At 39.1% G+C, this 25,059-nt stretch overlaps 1 protein-coding gene across 1 annotated transcript; it reads left to right on the forward strand.

Moving 5' to 3' along the window:
• Positions 1-34: 34 nt before the first annotated feature.
• On the forward strand, positions 35-21,671 carry LOC121389098 (hemocyte protein-glutamine gamma-glutamyltransferase-like). Its single transcript, XM_041520714.1, has 16 exons — positions 35-163; positions 580-589; positions 922-1,170; positions 2,109-2,390; positions 3,724-3,842; positions 4,431-4,544; positions 6,099-6,279; positions 7,927-8,080; positions 10,323-10,429; positions 11,101-11,263; positions 11,995-12,122; positions 15,658-15,743; positions 18,139-18,340; positions 19,032-19,192; positions 20,721-20,866; positions 21,471-21,671. Exons 1-16 carry the CDS (start codon positions 35-37, stop codon positions 21,622-21,624), a joined length of 2,385 nt encoding a protein of 794 aa, XP_041376648.1. The 3' UTR covers positions 21,625-21,671.
• The last annotated feature ends 3,388 nt before the right edge of the window (positions 21,672-25,059 follow it).

Genomic DNA, 25,059 nt, shown 5'->3' on the forward strand with positions numbered 1-25,059 from the left:
GAGCAGCCATCAAGCAACACACGTGGGGCCGAATATGCACGAAGTACAAGTGTCGGCCAACCTCGGTTACCTTTCAGGCGGTACGGACCTCCCCGAAGACGGCCGAGATTTTTCGAACGAGATCGGCGGTATCTGTTTGATAGTTCCGCGGAGACAGACGAAGGTAAACCAGTTGACTGATTGATTGACTGGTTGGTTGGTTGGAGTTGAGTGAGTGGGTGAATGATTGAGTGAGTGTACAGCTATGGTCCTTTCTACAGGGAACGCCTTTTTTATACCGTTGTATAAAATATTGGTGTAAATTGTTATATATGGATTCATCCAGATATTCCAAAGCTTGTTATGATATGTTGAAATGTCATGATGAAACTGGTACAATTAATTGGGTATCACATGTAAGAACATTGTTGTTTCAAACAGGGTGTTCTTATGTTTGGATTGCTCAAGAATGTGGCAATACCAAGTTATTTTATGTCCAGCTTTGTACAGAGATGTAAAGACATTCATTTTCAACACTGGCATGATAAAAATAACTATTCTCATGTTTAAAGGCATATTCTTCTTATAAATCTCTTTTAGAAACAGAAAAGTATATATTAAAGTACAGAAAAGCAGATATAATCCAGTAATAGAAAGAAATGAAACTATCTGTTTACCGTGCAATCTTAATTAAGTGTAGCTGTTGGCTTTATGTCGTAATTACTTAGTAATATATAATTAAACGTTATCATGTGCTGGAGTTTTTGTTTCTATTTTTAAGGACATTGTTTATTTAAACCTTGAAAATAGTGTTCTTTAAATAAAGTAACACGAATTGCCCTTAATAATAAGCAGTTGTGAACTTTAATTATATATCAAATTCCAAAATCTTAGTTAATGGCCAGTATGATATTTAAAAAAAAAAAAAAAAAAATTATTCAGAGCCTGACACAATACCGGAAGAAGAGCTGGACAAAGAAGTGCACGTGAAAAGCATTGAACTGCACAAGGGAGATAACTGTGAGCGGCACCACACGGATCGTTATGAGTGTACGGAAAGTGGCGAGGTTAACGGAGAGGAGTTTGGCGCCGAGCTGGTGGTTCGGCGTGGAGACGAGTTCCTCGTGACCATCGAGCTGGACCGACCATACGATAAACATTCACATCACCTCAACATAGTGTTCAAAACAGGTGACTGCTTTCAGTGACTGGCGATCGGTTGGTATCATGTTGATGCTATAATTAGTATTGGTTATATGGGTGGATGGATGGATGGATGGAGTGGTGGTTGGATAGATGGATGGATGGATGCATGGATGGATGGATGGGTGGGTGGATAGTTGTTTAGATGGATGGATGGATGGTTTTAGGGTAGGATGGATTGATGGTAGGAAGGATAGATGGATGGATGGATTGTAGGATGGGCGGATGGATGGATGGATGGATGGATGAATGGATTGTAGGATGGGCGAATGGATGGATGGATGGATTTGGGTGGGTGGATGGATGGATGGATGGATGGAAGGAAAGACGGACGGACGGACGGACGGATGGGTGGATGGATGGATGGGTGAGTGGGTGGTGTTTTGGGCGATTGTTGAATGGATGGATGGATGGATGGATGGTTTTAGGGTATGATGGATTGATGGTATGATGGATAGATAGATGGATGGATGGATTATAGGATGGGAGGATGTATGATGGGTGGGTGGGGTGGTGGATGGATTTATGGATGGATGAATAGATGGTTGGATGGATGGATGGATGGATGCATGGTAGGATGTGCGGATGAGCGGGTGGGTGGTTATTTGGGTGATTGTTGGATGGTGGATGGATGCACAGATGCATGGATGGGTGGACGGACGGACGAACGGATGAATGGATGATTGGATGATTGGTTGCTCTGTTGACGTACGGACGGACGGACGTAGTACACGGGATAGATGAACTGATCGATGTATGGATAGTTGAATCCATAAATAAACGAACGGGAGGACATACTGAAGGAAGAAGACATTAAAAGATAGATTTGAAGCTAAAAATACTTTTTATTATCAGTTAGTAATACTAAAAACAAATATATATAAATAGTTTGACCTTTATGCGATTTCTATTGTTCACCATTATAGGAGAGAGGCCACTTCCCAGCAAAGGTACGTTTGCCGTCTGCACGCTGAACGAAAAAGCCGAGTGTATCACTGACAGTGGCGGGCATTGTTGGGGCGTTCGACTGGTCACACAAGACGCGTACTGCATCACGGTGGCAGTCTACTCGCCTCCCGACTGTCCAATCGGAGAGTGGGAGATGATTGTTAAAACGGTGGTGCGCGGACAGACCGGAAGTGAAGAAGCCACCTGGTATTACGAGTGTCCAGAAGACATCACGATCTTACTGAACCCTTGGTGCAAAGGTTGTCTCCCTTTATAGTGTAGAACTCGTTTATACTTTAAAGAAAGATGGTTTTCAACTGTACTTTACATTAGTATACATTTAAAAATAAAATAAAAAGATATTGTTGATTTAAACCTTAAATATATTGTTAAATGTTAAAGAAAGTTAGTGTAGTTGTTTTTATAGCTGAAAAATATTGTTGATTTATACCTGCGGCAAAGTTCATATAAAAGATTACTTGCTGTTGATAAAAAGAAATGAACTGGAGTTTCTCTGAAAACTACGTATCAGATTTACCAAATGTTTCCCATCCAATAGCCGATGATTAAAAGCGCATACCCTAGTTTTAGCTCGTTGAAATGGACTCTAAGTTTAGTTAATCTACACACCTGCAAAACACATTTCTATACGGTTATAACAGACAGAAGCTAAAGTCTGTGATGTTTAAACAGTGAAATAGCGTCTAAAAGTAACCATTATTTCTCAGACGAACGTGCGTTCTTAGAATTATGAAAAAATGCATTTTGGGGTATTGCAAAAACCTGGATGATCAGAACAACTTCAGTGGTACAAAACTTGTTATTTTAAATAATAAAATGTAAGTACTTATAATTAAATTATCATAAACGGCGTAGTGTTTAAAAACTAGATTAAATTAATGTGCTTTAAAGGGACATTCCTGAGTTTGCTGCAATTTTTAGATGTTATTGACCAACAAAGATTGTTTAACGATTGTAATTACATAGCAAAAAAAAAAATTCTGCATAAAATATTAGTGGCTGTATATTAAACGTGTTTCTGATCGTTCTAATATTTGTACTAGGTTAAATTTCATTTATTTCCTAAAATATCCAGTTTGGGCTTCTTACAAATATTAAGACGACCAGAAACACATTGAATTAAATATATAGACACTGATATTCTAAACAAGAAAATATATTTAATATGTAATATTTAATCGTAGAGAAATTTTATTAGTCGGAAACATTTTACAATGCAGCAAACTCAGGAATGTCCCTTTAATGGTATCGTTAAACAAAACAAACTTTATTATTCCTTAAGCGTGAGGACTTGTTCATTTAAACCTTGAAGATAATGTTCGTTATTCTTAAAGGCAATGCTCTTTACTTTTTATACTTAAATAATTTATATTGTTCATTTGAATCTTAAAATTACTGTTTATTTATACTTAAAGATATTGTTCACTAAAACATAAAAGATGCTGTTCATTTACATCTTAAAGATATTGTTCATTATACCCAAAATATTGTTCATTTATAACATAACAGTTCTGTTCATTTATCCCCTAAAGATGTGTTACAGTTCGGTGTCTTGTTTTGTTTGTTGCCTAGACGACGCTGTGTACCTCCCTGATGAAGAGTTACTTAAAGAATACATCCTCAATGATTCGGGAGTCTGTTATCGCGGGAGCCGTCACCAGATTACCGCCAAACCGTGCTACTATGGGCAGGTGAGGTGGGAACTGGGTCACCAAATTCTCACCTGATGGGTCTTTTTATTGTCTTACAGTAATTAAAATTATGAATTTTGAATTTAGAGATATTAGATCTAAGAAAACTACACATTCGTTTTCTCTGTATGTGTGTGCGTGTGTGTGTGTGTGTGTGTGTGTGTGTGTGTGTGTGTGTGTGTGTCTCTCTCTCTCTCTCTCTCTCTCTCTCTCTCTCTCTCTCTCTCTCTCTCTCTCTCTCTCTCTCTCTCTCTCTCTCTCTCTCTCTCTCTCTAAGCACTAACAACTAACCACTAACCTACTGTCCTGGACACCTGAGGTGTCTGTTAAGAACAGCGTGCTTGAACCTTAATTGGATATAAGCACGAAAATAAATTGAAAATAATAATAATAATTACAACTGGTTTTTTTTAATGAGCTGCATGAGTGCGTATCCAGGGGATTTCCAAAGAATAATACCAGTACGCAAAACAAAAATATTGCGAAACTTTCCAGGGGAATATGGCCCTCAGAATCCTTCTATGTCTTACTTTGTGCGCTCTAGTGGTGTCGTTAAACTAATGATTTCTCGTTTTCCTCTGTTTGCAGTTTGACCACGTCGTCCTCGACGCTGCACTGTTTCTGCTACGCAAAGGTTTGATGTTCAGATCGTCGTCGTCAATGGGAGACCCCGTGATGATAGCCAGGGCGTTGTCGAAAATAGTACGTTAATATTAGCACACCTCGTGATGATAGCCAGGGCGTTGTCGAAAATAGTACGTTAATATTAACACGCCTCGTGATGATAGCCAGGGCGTTGTCGAAAATGGTACGTTAATATTAACACGCCTCGTGATGATAGCCAGGGCGTTGTCGAAAATGGTACGTTAATATTAACACGCCTCGTCATGATAGCCAGGGCGTTGTCGAAAATAGTACGTTAATATTAACACGCCTCGTGATGATAGCCAGGGCGTTGTCGAAAATAGTACGTTAATATTAACACGCCTCGTGATGATAGCCAGGGCGTTGTCGAAAATGGTACGTTAATATTAATATACTTAGAGACTTGCATCTCCTACACACCCGTTTGATAACACTGTGTGAGATTTGTGAAATCATAACGATAATATCCAACATATGTTTGTGGTCGATTTGAAAACAGCTAATCGGTTCTTCTTCTGGTTTTGAACACGAGGGTCAAACCCGACCATCCACTAAAAGTAACACTACTGATGCCGACTTTTAACCATAAACTATAACTGCAAGAGCAAGTTCCATAAATCATTATAGTTTAAAAACAAAAATTCTTTGTAGTAAATTTTTTAGTGTTATATAAGATAGAAAACTATATTTGTGTCCGTTAGACACTATTTATTATCGAACTTGGTTTTCAGTGGTTTCGCTTGCTAGATACATTTTGAAACAACTTATAAAATCATTGATATCTAACAGCTACGTATGCATTATGCAGTATTCTTTTCGCCCCGAGGTGCTTGCGTCGCAGGATCGAACTACCTCGGTGGATCCATTCAGATGATTGGGGTTTTCCTCGTTCCAACCAGTGCATCACAACTGGTTAAAGGCCGTGGTATGTGCTTTCCTGTGAAAAGGTGCACATAAAAGATCCCTTGCTGCATAAGGAAAAATGTAGCGGGTTTCCTCGGATGACTACGAGTCGGAATTACCAAATGTTTGACATTCAATATCCGATGATTAATTAATCAATGTGCTCTTGTGGTGTCGTTAAACAAAACACACTTTAAAATACAACCAAAAAGAGATGAAACGAGTACGATGCGATTATAATACACAACGTGGCATGTACATTGGTGTATTCTACCAAATTAAATCCCAAAGACGACAATAGTAACATATGTGGTTAAAACTCCTACCTGTAACGTATCATTTGACATATACACCACGAATATTAATACCAATTGACATATACACCACCCCTTACCCTAAAATGGGGGTAAAGCTGTTCATTTCAGAAATAACGGGTAGCGTCTATGACTGCCACAGTTACGCACATAATGTGAGTACTTTTTACAGGTACCCCATTATGTTTCAAGCACAAGACTACTTGACGTAGATGAAATAAAATTGCATATCTTTTTTCCCCAGGGGATAACTCTTTTTTTATAACAAACTCACTCACTTTTATCAAAACTTGGGTACACCTCGAACTTTGACCCAGCCGGAAGTTATTTGGTTTAGTACTGCCTACACAAGTGATTTGTTTTATCGACAAGTTTGCTTCATTTGTTGTTTTAGGTGAATGGTGCCGACTCGAATAATGGCGTCAGCACGGGTTCGAGGGACGGAATTCACGAAGATGGCCGAGACACGACAGCCAGTAACGGAAGTGTAAAAATACTGCGCCAGTACATGGAGGATCCAACCCAACCCGTCAAACACGGACAGTGCTGGGTGAACGCCAGCCTCCTCACTACAGGTAACACCACCGCCTTCCGCGCAATGTTGTACCGTTTGGTGCAGCAATATCAAACGTGATTTGTATGTCACATCTCGCATCACGAATTTTGGTTGCATATATGAAAGGAATATCCCGATGATCTTTGTCTAAGGAACCGTAGGGTCAGAGAATATATTTTATTTAGCGTAATTTAATCACACTAAAGCGAAATTGCTGTCAGCCGCGTCGCGTAGTTGTTTCTTTTGAAATGTTTTGATTTATTGATTTCGTACTTTATTTCTTTTTTCTTTCTTTTTTCTTTTTTTTTCCTTTATCTATCTCTCTGGCTGTTGCCTATCTTTTTGTCAAGGTATTATTATTATTATTATTTTTTTTTTTTTTTTGTGTGTGTTAAACTTGTGTTTATTTGAATCATACTATTACCTTCCCGCGTGTGTTGTGTCTTATATTACTTCCATGACCAGTACAAAGTTTGTTTTGTTTTAACGACACTACTAGAGCACATTGATTTATTAAAGGGACATTCCTGAGTTTGCTGCATTGTAAGATGTTTCCGACTAATAAAATATTTCTACGATTAAACTTATATATTAAATATATTTTCTTGTTTAGAATATCAGTGTCTGTATATTCAATGTGTTTCTTGTCATCTCAGTATTTGTAAGAAGCCCAAACTGGATTTTGTCTTCAAATAATTTCGTGCGTACGAATAAACAATATTTTAGGAAATAAGATGAAATTTAACCTAGTACAAATATTAGAACGATCAGAAACACGTTTAATATACAGCCACTAATATTTTATGCAGAAAAATTTGTTTGATATGTAATTACAATCGTTAAAAAGTATCTGTTAGTCGATAACATCTTAAAAATTGCTGCAAAGTTGGGAATGTCCCTTTAATCATCGGCTATTGGATGTTAAACATTTGGTAATTTTGACATATAGACTTAAAGGGAAACCCGCCACAATTTTCCATTAGTAACAAGGGCTATTTTATACGCAGCATCCCACAGACAAGATACCACATACCACGGCCTTTGATATATCAGTCGTTGTGCACTGGCTAGAACGAGAAATAATCCAAAGGGCCCATCAACGGGAATCGATCCCATACCGACCGCGCGTCAGGCGAGCGCTTTACCGCTGAGCAACGTCCCGTCCCAGATCAGTACACGACACATTATAACGTGAAAACATGCCTACTCAATTATTTCTGTTACCCACTATAAAATTCCTTTTTCCTCTGTGATTTTTGTACCGGCCTCGGTGGCGTCGTGGTAGGCCATCGGTCTACAGGCTGGTAGGTACTGGGTTCGGATCCCAGTCGAGGCATGGGATTTTTAATCCAGATACCGACTCCAAACCCTGAGTGAGTGCTCCGCAAGGCTCAATGGGTAAACCACTTGCACCGACCAGTGATCCATAACTGGTTCAACAAAGGCCATGGTTTGTGCTATCCTGCCTGTGGGAAGCGCAAATAAAAGATCCCTTGCTGCTAATCGGAAGAGTAGCCCATGTAGTGGCGACAGCGGGTTTCCTCTCAAAATCTGTGTGGTCCTTAACCATATGTCTGACGCCATATATCCGTAAATAAACTGTGTTGAGTGCGTCGTTAAATAAAACATTTCTTTCTTTTTTCTTTCTGTGATTTTTGCCTTGCAGTGTGTCGCGCGGTCGGCTTGCCGTGTCGGTCTGTGACGTGTTTCTGTTCGGCCCACGACAGCGACCTCAGCCTCACCGTCGACAAGGTGTTCATGGAGGACGACCACGGCGACCCCGTCATCCCCAGCAACTGGCTGACTGCCGACTCGGTCTGGTGCGTACTACGTCAGCATATTGTGTGCACTGTGCGTACCACGTTAGCAAATTGTGTGCACTGTACAGAATAACTACAAACATTTAAGCTCTCGACGTTTGATTAGTTGGTTCAACTGGTTATTGGTGTGGTTGGTTGGTTTTCAAGTCGTTTTGGGGGGAGTTGGGGGATGTTTGGTTGGCTGGATGTTAGATTGGTTTGTTTTATGCTTGGTTGGTTGTTCAACTTGTTCAGTTGGTTGGATGTTTGGTTAGTTGGTTGAATGTTTGATTGATTGTTCAACTTACTTGTTTGGTTATTGTGTTCGTTGGTCGGCTTCCCACTTATTTTCTGTTAGCGCACCAGTTCGGATTACTTCCTTCCCCAGAGACCAAATTTAATTAATAGAATTTTTTTTTTAAATTATATTAATTAAAGATGCGCATCAAAATTTTAAGGCCCACTATTTAATTTTTGGATGTAAATTTCAAAATTGTCCCCTTAATTTTTTCTGTCCCGGAGCAAGTCACTGGCTATCCAGAGACAGGCCCCAGGACGGACATGTTCGAAACTCTAGTGGTATATGAGCATGTAAAAATTATTCGCACTCGCACCCTTCCCCAGACGTGTACCTGGACATACGGTAGGTAACACCGGCTTTGGTGGTGACGTGGTTAAGCCATCGGACATAAGGCTGGTACGTACAGGGTTCGCAGCCCGGCACCGGCCCCCACTCAGAGCGAGTTTTAACGACTCAATGGGAAGGTGCAAGACCACTACACTCTCTTCTCTCTGACTAACTACTAACAACTAACTCATTGTCTGCACAGACAACCCTAATAGCTGAGGTGTTTGCCCAGGACAGCTTGCTTAAACCTTAATTGTATATAAGCACGAAAATAAGTAAAAAGAAGAAGTAGGTAACATACAATTCGCTGTTTGCCCACGCCAGGTACTAAGGAAGATCATCGCTCATCCTCTTGTGGGGGGAGGGGGGTGTCGGGCTTGGGGGCTGGGGTGGACACATCACGCGCGAGATTATTTTCTTGCTTGGTTTTGTTCGCTTGCGTATTTCGTGTTTTCTAGTTTTCGTGAGCGCATAATTATTTCCCAGTGTACGCGTTATCGTCTTGCTGACTTCCTATACATTATCAGTTTAAACAGAACTTTATCGAAGAAATAGGCTAAAAATAAAACACAGAAATTAATATTTAAATGACTCATCAATTAATACTCTACGAATTATTGATTAATATACACGCACACAGATTACAGACAAATGGAATGTTCACTTTACTTTAAATAGAAAAGAAAGACTTGCTCAGCAAAAATTGGATTTTGTTTTGTTTAACGACACCACTAAAGCACATTGATTTATTAACCATCGGCTATTGGATATCAAACATAAAATTTGGTAATTTTGACATATAGCTACATTTATTTTCATTAGTAGCAAGGGATCTTTTATATGCACCATCCCATACACATGATAGCATATACCATGGCATTTGTTATACCAGTCGTGATGTAGTGGCTGGAACGAGACAAAGCCCAATGGAATGGTCCCACCGACAGGGGTCGATCCTAAACCGACCGCGTTTCAAGCGAGCGCTTTACCACTGGGCTGCGTCCCGCCCCCAGAAAAGAAAAACCCACTCAGCACAAATTAGACAACCATAATTGATGTCCGACATATTGCTATTTGAACATTTGGTCGAGAGAGAGAGAGGAAACCCGCTGCTTTTACATAGGTCACTCTTACAGAAATGGTAGCAGGGTTTCTTGTTTGCACTTTGCTATAAGCAGGATAATACAATCCATGGTCTTTCATACACCACTTTTATTCTTAATTTTTAATTTTAACTGTCTGCGATATTTGTTTATTGTTGTATGGGTTTTTTTTACACAGTTCTTTTCACTGTTTTAATATTTACCTCTTGTATATTATATTGATATTGTTCATCAGTTAACGTTAAATGCATTTACCATAGTTTGACACCCAATAGTCGATGTATTTTTCGTGCTGGGGTGTCGTTAAACATTCCTTCAATCACTCATTCATTCATTCATTCATTCATTCATTCATTCATTCATTCATTCATACATACATAAGTGGTGAGGAATTAGTTGGGATGGGGTAAAAATTCGAGTTCACTACTACGACCCATTGCACCCCCGAAGATAGTTAACGTTATAACAACCAGTTAAGTACTTATTTCTTGGTGTCTGTCGTGTTTGTCACTGTACTTACAACTAATTCCAGGCCTTTCCACGTGTGGAACGAGGTGTGGACGTCACGACTGGATCTCGATAATACCAACTACGACGGCTGGCAGGTGGTCGACTCAACCCCGCAAAAACGCGGTGACGGTATTGTGTACTTATCACATAATTATACAATATATTATTTAATCACAGGTTTTTCATTTTAACTACTGCTGCTGCTACTACTACTACTACTACTACTACTACTACTACTACTACTACTACTGGTATTATTACAATACTACTACTACACTACTACTACTACTACTACTGCTGCTGCTACATTTACTACTACTACTACTACTACTACTACTACTACTACTACTACTACAACTACTACTATTACTACTACAGTACTACTACTACTACAGTACTACTACTACTACTGCTGCTGCTGCTGCTGCAGTAATACTACTACTACTGCTACAGTAATACTGCTACTAATATTACTATGACTACTACTACTACTACTACTACAGTACTACTACTACTAATATTACTATGACTACTACTACTACTACAGTAATACTACTACTAATATTACTATGACTACTACTACTACTACAGTACTACTACTACTACCACTACCATTAGTCTTTTATTACTTCTTCTAGTACTACTACTGCTACTGCTGCTACTACTAATGCTAATACTACTAATATTTATACTACAATTATTACTGTTGTTGTTGTTTATTATTATTATTATTATTATTAGGCTATTATTATTATTATTATTATTAATATTATTATTATTATTATTATTGTTAAATACAGGTTTATATCGGATCGGTCCAGCTCCAGTGACGGCTGTAAAGTCTGGTGATGTTGAGGTGGATTACGACACGACGTTTGTGTTTGCTGAAGTCAACGCTGACGTCATCCACTGGAAGCAGACGATAACCGGGGAGCTTACCGCAATTAGGAAGATAACTGACCAGTAAGTATTTAATGAGCATGCGCCAGTACCGAGATGGGCTTTAAGCCAATGATAAAATCGTATTGAATTTGAAATTTGAATGTTTTAGAGGGTTGGTTCAATTATCATCAATATCGCTATCATCAACATTATTGTTGTTGCAGTAGTAGTAGTAGTAGTAGTAGTAGTAGTAGTAGTAGTAGTAGTAGTAGTAGTGGTGGTAGTGGTGGTGGTGGTAGTAGTAGTAGTAGTAGTAGTAAGGTGGTAGTAGTAGTTGTGGTGTTGTGGTGGTGGTGGTAGTAGTAGTAGTAGTAAGGTGGTAGTAGTAGTAGTAGTACTGTTTTGTTGTTGTTTGTTGTTATTGGTCAAACATATGTTTCTGTTTTTAGTGTCGTAGGCTGACAGGCAGCAAGGGATCTTTTATTTGGCTTCCCACAGTTGTTTGTTGATTATGGATCACTGTGGTGGTGGTTTACACCTACCCATTGAGTGCATCACTAGTAGTCGGTATCTGGATTAAAAATCCTATGGGATCCGAACCCAGTGGTAGTACCGCCTAATACGCACCGATGTTAGTACTAGAAGTAGCAGTAGTAGTTGTAGTAGTATAAATTGTAATAGTACTATAATATACTATTATTAGTAGTAGTGGAGGTGGTGGTGGTTTTAGTACATGTAGTAGTAGTAGTAGTAGTAGTAGTAGTAGTAGTAGTAGTAGTATATGATGTAGTACATGTATTATTTGTCTTCAGGGTGGGTGCGGAGTTGTGCACACACAGACCGACAGGACGTCCATACAGGGGAGCTCAGTATTACATGCTAGAACAGGATGGTGAGCTGGAAAGGGAGATAATCACAAACAACTACAAACATGAAGAAGGTCAGTTATCTCGCATAAAATACTAAACTGTTTAAAAAGCATTAGAAACTATAGGTACATTTATTAGACTGGTTCTAGCACTTCACGTTAGCAAAAAGAAACACGTCAGCAAATACATATTTAACCGGGACATTATTGCAAGGGGTTGCTGTCGGGTTTCCTCATGTAGTGTGTGTATCAGTGATTAATATGTTATTATTTTTATCAGGGAGTTCGAAAATGATCAATGTAAAGGTATTTAACGTCAAACATAGGATTTCTTATTGTATTAGAGCGGGAATCTTTGACTACCGTTCGGTAGGCAGCGATTGCGCAGAATTTATATAGATTGTTTTCTGACGGTAAGAGAATGTTGATAACTGTCCAAATGTCCATCTAGCTCTCCAGGGCCGTAGCAGTTAATAGTCTAAAAACTCCTTAACGGTTAAGAAGACAATTTTCTTTAAGTTTCTATAATTTTTTCCGGCCCTGCTCTCTCACCGTCAGAGTACTCGGGATAACTACCTTACTTGATACTCCATTCTCACTAATCTATATTTTCTCGTTCCAACCAGTGCACCACAACTGAACAAAGGCCGTTGTATGCGTTTTCGTTTGATGACTGCGAGTCAGAATTACCAATAGCCGATAATTAATTAATCAATGTGCTCCAGTGGTGTCGTTAAACAAAAAACCTCTCCAACCAGTGCACCACAACTGAACAAAGGCCGTGGTATGTGTTTTCCTGTCTGTGGGAAAGTTCATATAAAAGATCCCTCGCTGCATTAAATGTTTGACATCCAATAGCCGATGATTAATTAATCGATGTGCTCCAGTTGTGTCGTTAAAAAAAAAAAAAAAAAAAAAAAAAAAAAAGACTACCTACACTTTTGACACTTTGCTTACTATCACTACACTTTACTTACTATTCTTTACTCGCTAAATTGCTACGCCTTACTACTTGTTGCTCCTTATTCACTATTCCTTCCTGACTACTTGTTGCTCCTTATTCACTATTCCTTCCTGACTACTTGTTGCTCCTTATTCACTATTCCTTCCTGACTACTTGTTGCTCCTTATTCACTATTCCTTCCTGACTACTTGTTGCTCCTTATTCACTATTCCTTCCTGACTACTTGTTGCTCCCTACTAAGTCGTTTAAGGAATGGGGTGCAGGATGTATAATGGGATGCGTTACGAAACGTTACGTGGAGAGAGGTGATTGCCAGGAGGATTTCAATAAATGTTTCAGTTTTATTTACATATGTAATCAGACATTGATATTTTGTACTGTAGTAATTTTTGTTTTACTGAATTTTTTTTATTTAAAAAAAACGAATAACAAAAATGTAATTAAAAAATGTACATTCTTGGAGATTGGATAAAAAAAAAATTTCGTTAGATATAAAACTTTTTTACGAAACTCGCGAAAATGTGTGTCGTGATTTACTTACTATTTATTTTTGGATTGTCCTAAAATGCTCCAAACAAAAACAAAAACATTTTGGCCGAACAATCAATTTTTTTTTATTTATGGCCAGCTAACATTTTATCCAGGCTTTCTTTTTCACTGAGTGTTTTTTTCCAAATTGTCCATAGCCCGCCTTTAACAAACACCCCCTCCCCCTCCCACCTCCCCCCACACATCCCTTCTGTCCACAACTGGCATGCCTGAACCTTAAGACCGGCCTCGGTGGTGTCGTGGGTAAGCAAGCCATCGGACATAAGGCTGGTAAGTACAGGGTTCGCAGCCCGGTACCGGCTCACACCCAGAGCGAGTTTTAACGACTCAATGGGTAGGTGTAATACCACTACACCCTCTTTTCCCTCACTAACGACTAATAACTAACACATTGTCCTGGATAGACAGCCCAGATAGCTGAGTTGTGTGCCCAGGACAGCGTGCATGAATCTTAATTGGATGTACGCACGTTAAACCACTGTTACCTACCTGACTAATGTTCTAATTAAGTAAATGAATGTATTTCGTAGTCTGTATTATATTCTAAGAAGTCAAATTGTCTAACATTTGCCCGTGTTAAAAAAAACTATATTTCTGTAAAAACAATATTTATCACAATATAGATAATAAATAGCTATGTCATATGGTAAATATATATCACAACCCATGTTATTTCTTTAAAACAAATTCAGCAGAAAATGCCAAAATATTAATTTTAAATTTACCTATGATGTAAGGAAAGGACATCAATGAACTTATGGGACTTGTAGTATGTTGTTCCTGCAGATATCCTGAACAGTTCAGCTATGTACTATTTATTTCCAATTTGGGTCTATTTTAGCTCGAGTAACCTCTAGCCCTCCTCTTATTGATATGTTGCAGGGACTACGTGTAATGCCCGGCGCAGACGAGCGTTTTTTAACGCATGTGTCTGCGTTAAAAAAAAACGCAGACTCAACGCAGACGGATGCGTCTCGTGTGCGACTACCTGCGATGCGTTCCTGCGATCCACTGACGATTTCTTTTATTAAATAATGTATTTATAATTTACTCTAGGAAAAATAACAAAGATTAAATGTAATTTATTTTTAAACATTTTAAAACATAATAAACTTTATTTAAAACATTATGTACAATATACTTTTACGATATAATTTTTTCTTATTTCACAATTGTTTGTTTTAATTATTATTATTAGGCATAGTACAATGAATGCAATAATTTATATTTTTTAATTTCATCTATTTAGAAATGTCATTAATTACACATGCCTAGTCTTTTTTTCAAAGATGAGCAGTTGGAAACTATTTGTGTTGAAACATTTACACGTTAGTCATTATTAATGGTCGGGTCTGTTTTCACAGTTCTATTCATCACTGAAACTAATAATTGTTAATTGTTAAACTGTCAGTTGGAGAGACCATTTCGAAAGGCATGTTACTGAATAGACAAATGATTGGTCAATGTGAACGCAACGCAGACGCAAGTAGGCGCATCCGTGCGTTTTTAGACGGATGCGGCAGGAGACGGATGCGTTTGTGCGTCTAAAATCAAACATGTTTGATATTTGAAAAATCGACGCAGCGCTAAAAAAAACGCAACGCAGAGGGGGTCGCACATAATGCGTTTTTACTGCGTTCGTACGGATGCGTTTTTTAACGCAAGACGCATGCGTTAAAAAACGCTCGTCTGCGCCGGGCATAATACTTCAGCAATCGTCAACGACCAAATGGTAGCCAGCTACTGTGTCCAAAATACAAATATGTTTCTAATGTTGATGCCACAGAGCTTTAGTTTGATTATTCTCGAATCCAGTCATGGAATTAAACTTCCATGTTGTTAACCAGTACTAAGACAACACGAAGAAACCCGACGCCTCTGTGCAAAACGAACTTTCACTGTACGTTCTTGCGGTGACGTGGAGCAGAGTGTGTGCCCACGTGAGACGTTGATACTGATTGACAACATGGCATCAGATTTAGGGGGAAATGTGTATTTTAGACACAGTAGCTGGCTATCATTTGGTCATGGAAGTTACTCGAGCTAGGTGTATTTTTTTATCTAATGCCTCTGGACTAAACATTATCTTTACAGGAAGTGTAGACAAATTGGCTGCTGTTCTAAAGGCAACTAAGATCTACAACGTGACCACAAATCCTTGCGAAATAAAACAACAGGGGGTAGGTGAACAACTTACCAATCGTGTGTCTCAAAATTAGTCACCGTTGTACGTTTAAGACGTCAAGGTCAGGTTAAGGTGAAATGTAAAACTAATATGGTATTCAAGAAGTTCTAAAAAAAAATAAAAAAAAATTAAAAATTAAAAAACATTAAAATTTCGCATAATAAAACAAGTAGTTTGCTTACCATCCATGGGGAATGCAAACTTGGTACCCTCGAGTATTTTGAAATACATTGTATTCAAGATGGCGTCCAGGATTACTATCAAATCACAGATATGTCAATATATCGGATATTTTATCACTTATGACAAACTGTTAATGTCTAGTCTAAGGGGTAAATGAATTAATTTTAAACTACCGGTACTCTCAGCTAATCAAGATACTGCAACGTTATTTAAATTCAACATAGTCAACACTAGTGATGGAAATCGGTTGGGATTTCACCATTAATCATCGGTTATAATCGGTGGGCACCAACCGGTCAACTTTGGATTACACAATCGGTTAGAATTTCATGAATTATAAGGACCATCTACCTGTTGTCGTGTGCACCCTGCAAATAGCTAACTGTATATTTATTAACTATTTAATATAATATTTCTTTATGTACACATGAAAACAAACCCAAATCACTGTATATTTCCATCAATTTTATCATCTAAACGTGGGGAACAGTTACAGTTAACATTGTCCAACACAATCGATTATTGATTTTTATTATCGATCATCACATCGTAAGAGCCAACTCGATCAATTTTCGATTATAATCGATCAATGGAACACCACTAGTCACCAAAATAGTAGTTAGAACAAAGGAATCGCTGCAGTGTATTCTGTTTTACATCAAGTAGGGCTCGATATTGATGTTAGTGGTAATTTATAGGGTCAATATTTTTCAACTGAGAAGTTGCATCATCATATAAATCAAAGATGGCCACACAAATGAGCACAAAGAGAAAGAAGTGGCCATATCTTATATTTTGTTTTACCTCCACCCCCCTCCCAGCAAATTGTTTTTAATTCATATTCAGGATTTTAGGGTGCAAGGAAGTCAGTAATCGCATTCATTTTTAATAGTAACAAATCTATCACTGATTGAATCGAAGATGATTTAAAAAAACAAAATGGCCTTTATTGCATAGAAATTACCACGTTATTCATTTTGATTAAGTTTTCAGGGGCACTAATTAATTTTTTAAATATCTACAAGTACAGTTGGATGACACAGACCAAGATGCAAAAAAGTCAACAACACAAAGAACAATTGTGGGTACATTATTGCAACGTTTAGTGCCCTGTCTGTAGCTAGACTAACTTGTGAAATTGAGAGGCCATGTTAGTCGCCATCTTGGATTCAAATTATGGTTCAGTGTCCTAGTTATCGAGAGATTATTATTGATTATATTTATTACCACTCAATACTTGTTTGGCTTAAGAGAAAAATTTGGCAGGCAATGCAATGTCATTTTATTTGACCGTGACCTCTAAAAGTGGGAGTCTCCATCTTAAATATATTTTATGATCTTAACGTGTGAGTATAGGTAGTACTAAACCAAATAACTTCCGTCTGGGTCAAAGTTCGATGTGCACCCAACTTTTGATAGAGATGTTAACACCACAAGAAATCCTGTGATTGGTGATAAATGTCAGTGTGTTGGTTGTAAAAAAAAAAAAGTTTCATCTGGGCAAAAAATGTATGCAATTGTATTTCATCTAGTACCACTGTGTTAAGTAGCCTTGTGTATGGGGTACCTGTAAAACAATTGACTCAAATTTTGTGTGGAACTAGGGTAATCCTAGACACTACTCGTTATCTCTGAAATGAGCAGCTGGCCCCCAATTGTTTCTGAGTCACTTTACGGGTTAGGGGTGGTAGTATTTATATCCGTGTTGTGTATGTCGATTGATACGCTGCAGGTAGGATTTTTAACCACATATGTTATTATTGTCGTATTTGGGATTTGATTTGGTGGTACACACCCTTTAGTGCTTTAAAGAAGGTTTTCTGGACAGTCTAAATTTGACCTTATTTTGACCTGTCCATGGCATCTAAAATCGTGCAGCCCCTTCTCAAGTCAAATAATTAATTTTATGTTTGCATTATTAAGGTGAAGAGTCTTGTTATAAATGCTACGAACTACATTATTTTAATGTTATATTCCAAGCGCGAATCCAGCGGTATCGAAGGGATATGGATTGTCCTTGATCTCGACCAACCAAAATGTTTTTCCACTAATTCTAAAGTATATTTATGATTTTGCGGTGGTAACAACACAACTCGATCATCAGATTATTTTAAGTCGCACGGTAAAAACGCGCATTACATAAACATTAAAAAATGACAATTAACAAACAAACAAAAAGTAGTCCTCTACTTCTTCTTGTCTGGCAGAGTCTACAAATCAAGATCCAGAAATGTGATGATGTCGTCATAGGGGCCGACGTGGCCTTCTCGTTCGGTGTAACAAACAGAGGTGTGGAGACGAGGCGAGTGCGGACGGTTTTGATGGTGACGCCCACGTGCTACAGAGGCGTGCTTCGCGACACCGTCCATAAATACCGCTTCGACGACGTCGACATCAGTCCCGGTGACGGTAAGAGGCGTAACATAGTCTGGACCTGGGGGAAAATTTCCTAATCGTTCGATTGGTCTACATAGCAAAGTACTAAAAAAAAAAAATATATAGTCCACAGGGTAACGCCCGCTAGTGTTCACCTAACCGCTAGTATAACAATGGACACTAGCGGTTTCAACAGCAATGCCAACTGTTTAAATGAGTTCACGTTATTGGTATTAAAACATAACGCCAAACACTTATAGTTCGTCCCACAGGGAATGCCTTTTTTCATGCTATGGAATTTACTTCAAGTTATTTATTTCTGAGCAGATTGTTTTTTAAATTGGACACTGTTTTTTCAACAACACTTTCCTTTTTATTCATCTGTCAAACTAAACTCAAATTATTTCCAAAACTCATTTGTGTGGTATGATGTGACGGACTATAGTAATTATATTTTCAAAATTCGCCATGCTTTCTCGAAGCCATACGTGTATATTTATATGTGTAGGGGTTTTTTTGTTAACAAATCGAAAAAATATATATTACAATGTAGCTAACCCCTGCACCTTTTCCTCTGAATTTAACACATTTCCCCTCAATTTGTGACGTAAAAGGTATGCGATTGATCCATAGCTAACGATCGACACTAGCACGTGGTCTACGCCATGACTCAAAGTACAGCTCTGTGGTTTCCTGCACTCATAAACTGACTTTCTGTTTTCAGAGAAGACATTCACCTCGTGTTTAGATGGAGCGGAAGCGTTTGAGAAGATCGGTGGATCCCCGGTGAAGGTCAACGCTTACGCGCATGTCGCAGGGGACACAACCGAGACGGTGGAGGACGAATGCGACTTCACGTTTCATATTCCATCTTTAATCTTTGAGGTTTGTGTTCGCTTGTAGATTTTAAAGGTCAAGATTACTACTGCGGTTCACAAGAGTTGATATTTATGTTTGGTGAGGCGCGAAATTTAGCTCAGATGGTACAGCGCTCACCTGGGGTGTTTTAGTCTTAGGGTCGAATCCCCTCGGGAAACCCTTTGGGTTATTTTCCTGCTCCACGACTGGTATATTATGGTATCTGCTGTTCTGTCTATAGTTAAAGTAAAACGACACCACTAGAGCACATTGGTTTATTAATCATCGGCTACTGCATGTTAAATATGTGGTAATTTTTACATCTATTCTTAGAGAGGAAACCCGTTAAATTTTCCCATTAGTAGCAAGGATCTTTTATATGTAACATCCCACAGACAGGATAGCACATACCACGACCTTTAATATATCAGTCGTGGTGCACAGGCTGAAACAAGAAATAGCCCAATGGGTCCACTGACAGGGATCGATCCTAGACCAACGGCGCATCAGGCGAGCGCATTACCACTGGGCTATGTCCCAACGACCCAATTCTGTTCAAGTAATGAACGTGTGTATTGATAATCACTTTACCACTGGGTTAATTCCCGCCCCACCCCTGCGTGTGCTGTAACCTCACCGTGGTGCAGGGGTGTAACATTCTCTTTGAGAATGGCCAATACAGCACAAAATTGGAATTTTGAGTAAAATTCAGTATCCGTAAAATTCTGTGATATTTGTGTTTTTGCACAGTTCTTTACACTGTTTTTGTTTAAGTCTTGAATTTTTATATTGGATGTTGATCATCACTTTATTTATTTGCATTACCATACTTTGACACCCAATAGCCGATGTATTTTTCGTGCTGGGGTGTCGTTAAACATTCATTCATTCATTCATTCAATTCCCGCCCCAAGTCACGTCTATAGAAAAATGAAAGAAAGAAATGTTTTATTTAACGACGCACTCAACACATTTTATTTACAGTTATATGGCGTCAGACATATGGTTAAGGACCACACAGATTTTGAGAGGAAACTCGCTGTCGCCACTACATGGGCTACTCTTTCCGATTAGCAGCAAGGGATCTTTTATTTGCGCTTCCCACAGACAGAATAGCACAAACCATGGCCTTTGTTGAACCAGTTATGGATCACTGGTCGGTGCAAGTGGTTTACACCTACCCATCGAACCTTGCTGAGCACTCACTCAGGGTTATAGAAAAATGAATATAAAATATGTCTTGTTTTTCAGGAGCAAATTGTGCTTCGACAACGAGTTTCTCCCCCCCCCCCCCTTTGGGTGGGTCTCATATATATTTACATGTATCCTCCCTCTCTCTCTCTCTCTCTCTCTCTCTCTCTCTCTCTCTCTCTCTCTCTCTCTCTCTCTCTCTCTCTCTCACACACACACACAAAGTTTAGAAATAACGCCATATTGGACACTAAATAGCCACAGGTTAAAATGTACTGAAGTGTCATTAAAGTTCAACAAAACCTATCTTTCTTTTAATTCAACAATTGGAATTACGACCACATGTATGTTGTTGATTTTATAGGGTCCATGTCGTTGTCACCGCAATGACGTCATCAGCGTGCACGTTTCGTTCAAGAATGCACTACACATTGCTCTGACCGGGTGTTTCCTGGATATGGAGGGAAGCTTGGAGTGTGAACCACCTACAACAAACCCTTTGATAATGCAGTAAGTGTTTGAGTGATGTGTCAGATAGTTTAAAGATGAGACGTGTATTCGTTATGAGTTTTGGAAATGTAGGAGCAGAGGGACTTGTGTGTTTATCTCCCACCACTTTAAAACCCTCTACTTTCTAATACCCACTTAAATTCTAGGTAAACATCAGACCATGTACACGCTATGTATCAGATACCTCGGTTGCAGCACCCAAAGATGTCGCAAAGAGGAGTTTTAGAGCTTGTAATTATTCTAAAGTGTTTGGTGCGCGCGCCATGCCCCTACCACGGATTTTGCGCGTCCAGCACTAACGTTGTCTGGCTGCGCTCCCTGTGTGACCCCCTAGAAATTCTGGCGACCCCCCCCCCACACACATACACACCCAACCACCCCCACCCCCACCCGAACTCCACACACCTTTTCTCACATCCCGCATCAATTATCGTTGTCATAAAGTAGCCAGTTTGGTTTTAATGATAGTAATTATTGTTTGAATAAGACAGGTGGCTGCCCATTGCAGGTTAATTTGTACAATATTTAGTTGTTTAATGGGCGCTTAAGTAGGTTTTATTGTACCTATTGGACATGGTGAGTGTTTCAATTGTTATTTCCACAGAGACATACCAGCAGGCGAAACATACGAGACAGAGATCTCTCTCCGGGCCAGGAAGTCACAGCGGCGGAAGTCAGTGAGGGAACTGTGCGCCAGTTTTTACTGCAACGAACTTCCGGTCATCAATGGCAAATACGACATTGAATTGGACGTTTGAATCAGCTGTAACAACAGTATTATTCTTGTTTCGGTGCATCAAGCACAATAAAGTTTTGAGGATCGTTATTTCAAGATATAAAATAAATTAATCTATTATGTATTATAACCTCGTTGTTTGTTGTTGATGACTATTTTATGAAAACGGGGCTTTTTGGTGTGTTTTCTTTTGTGTGTGTTGAGTTTCTTTTGTTGGTTTTTGTTGTTGTGATTGTTGTTGTTTGGGGGGGGGGGGTTGGAGAGAGAGGGGTGTTAAGTTCTTTATGGCTCTATTTTGTTTTCGAAACACTGGCTGAACGGGAGTTTTTGGTGTGTTTTCTTTTGTGTGTGTGTTGGGGTTTTGTTTTGTTTTGTTTTGTTTGGGTTTTTTCTTGAGGGGTTGGAGAGAGGAGTGTTAAGTTCTTTATGACGCTATGTTTTAGAATACAACCATAATTCGAAAGCACAGTGGATGGAATTAAACACTACTTTGTTCAAGAAAAGGTGTGGGATAGGTAAGTGGTTACCGTGCCTGGCTGAGATCATGTGAGTGATGGCACAAAAGTGGGATGTTACTTGGTGGCTGAGCGTTAAGATGCAATGGGATTTGAGATGGATTACATTCGGTGGACTCTTAGTTCTTTCCTGATCGCTACCAGTGTCCCACGACTGGTACATCAAAGGCCGTGGTATGTGCTGTGCTGTCTGGAACGTTCATATCAAATATCCAGTACTGCTATTTCCTGTCAGTAGCATGCACCGAGCGTTTGGTCAGTTTACCTGGACCTAGTGTAGAAATAACTAAGCTATAAAACAAATAGTCGTTCTTTACAAAATGTGCTGAAATTTCGTTAAACAAACATTCTTTTCCTTTCCTTCGTCTCCATATAGGCCTATGTCACAATAACTACATCATTGATAGCCACTACCAACTGGTAAACAAGGTGCTCACGTCGTGTTAAACAGACATTCTTTTCCTTTCCTTCGTCTCCATATAGGCCTATGTCACAATAACTACATCATTGATAGCCACTACCAACTGGTAAACAAGGTGCTCACGTCGTGTTAAACAGACATTCTTTTCCTTTCCTTCGTCTCCATATAGGCCTATGTCACAATAACTACATCATTGATAGCCACTACCAACTGGTAAACAAGGTGCTCACGTGGTGTTAAACAGACATTCTTTTCCTTTCCTTCGTCTCCATATAGGCCTATGTCACAATAACTACATCACTGATAGCCACTACCTGCTGTATAAACAAGGTGCTCACGTGGTGTTAAACAGACATTCTTTTCCTTTCCTTCGTCTCCATATAGGCCTATGTCACAATAACTACATCACTGATAGACACTACCTGCTGTGTAAACAAGGTGCTCACGTGGTGTTAAACAGACATTCTTTCTTTTTCTTCGTCTCCATATAGGCCTATGTCACAATAACTACATCATTGATAGCCACTACCTGCTGTGTAAACAAGGTGCTCACGTGGTGTTAAACAGACATTCTTTTCCTTTCCTTCGTCTCCATATAGGCCTATGTCACAATAACTACATCATTGATAGCCACTACCTGCTGTGTAAACAAGGTCCTCACGTGGTGTTAAACAGACATTCTTTTCTTTTTTTCGTTTCCATATAGGCCTATGTCACAATATCTACATCACTGATAGCCACTACCTGCTGTGTAAACAAGGTGCTCACGTGGTGTTAAACAGACATTCTTTCTCTTTCTTCGTCTCCGTATAGGCCTATGTCACAATAACTACATCATTGATAGCCACTACCTGCTGTGTAAACAAGGTGCTCACGTGGTGTTAAACAGACATTCTTTCTCTTTCTTCGTCTCCATATAGGCCTATGTCACAATAACTACATCATTGATAGCCACTACCTGCTGTGTAAACAAGGTGCTCACGTGGTGTTAAACAGACATTCTTTCTCTTTCTTCGTCTCCGTATAGGCCTATGTCACAATAACTACATCATTGATAGCCACTACCTGCTGTGTAAACAAGGTGCTCACGTGGTGTTAAACAGACATTCTTTCTCTTTCTTCGTCTCCATATAGGCCTATGTCACAATAACTACATCATTGATAGCCACTACCTGCTGTGTAAACAAGGTGCTCACGTGGTGTTAAACAGACATTCTTTCTCTTTCTTCGTCTCCATATAGGCCTATGTCACAATAACTACATCATTGATAGCCACTACCTGCTGTGTAAACAAGGTGCTCACGTGGTGTTAAACAGACATTCTTTCTCTTTCTTCGTCTCCATATAGGCCTATGTCACAATAACTACATCATTGATAGCCACTACCTGCTGTGTAAACAAGGTGCTCGCGTGGTGTTAAACAGACATTCTTTCTCTTTCTTCGTCTCCATATAGGCCTATGTCACAATAACTACATCACTGATAGCCACTACCTGCTGTGTAAACAAGGTGCTCACGTGGTGTTAAACAGACATTCTTTCTCTTTCTTCGTCTCCATATAGGCCTATGTCACAATAACTACATCATTGATAGCCACTACCTGCTGTGTAAACAAGGTGCTCACGTGGTGTTAAACAGACATTCTTTCTCTTTCTTCGTCTCCATATAGGCCTATGTCACAATAACTACATCATTGATAGCCACTACCTGCTGTGTAAACAAGGTGCTCACATGGTGTTAAACAGACATTCTTTCTCTTTCTTCGTCTCCGTATCGGCCTATGTCACAATAACTACATCACTGATAGCCACTACCTGCTGTGTAAACAAGGTGCTCACGTGGTGTTAAACAGACATTCTTTCTCTTTCTTCGTCTCCATATAGGCCTATGTCACAATAACTACATCAATGATAGCCACTACCTGCTGTGTAAACAAGGTGCTCACGTGGTGTTAAACAGACATTCTTTTCCTTTCTTCGTCTCGATATAGGCCTATGTCACAATAACTACATCATTGATAGCCACTATCAACTGGGTAAACAAGATGCTCACGTGGTGTTAAACAGACATTCTTTAACTTTCTTCGTCTCCATATAGGCCTATGTCACAATAACTACATCAATGATAGCCACTACCTGCTGTGTAAACAAGGTGCTCACGTGGTGTTAAACAGATATTCTTTCTCTTTCCTCGTCTCCATATAGGCCTATGTCACAATAACTACATCATTGATAGCCACTACCTGCTGTGTAAACAAGGTGCTCACGTGGTGTTAAACAGACATTCTTTCTCTTTCTTCGTCTCCATATAGGCCTATGTCACAATAACTACATCATTGATAGCCACTACCTGCTGTGTAAACAAGGTGCTCACGTGGTGTTAAACAGACATTCTTTCTCTTTCTTCGTCTCCGTATAGGCCTATGTCACAATAACTACATCATTGATAGCCACTACCTGCTGTGTAAACAAGGTGCTCACGTGGTGTTAAACAGACATTCTTTCTCTTTCTTCGTCTCCAT

The sequence above is a fragment of the Gigantopelta aegis genome, chromosome 14 (genome assembly GCF_016097555.1).
Source record: "Gigantopelta aegis isolate Gae_Host chromosome 14, Gae_host_genome, whole genome shotgun sequence".
Classification (NCBI taxonomy): Eukaryota; Metazoa; Mollusca; class Gastropoda; order Neomphalida; family Peltospiridae; genus Gigantopelta; species Gigantopelta aegis.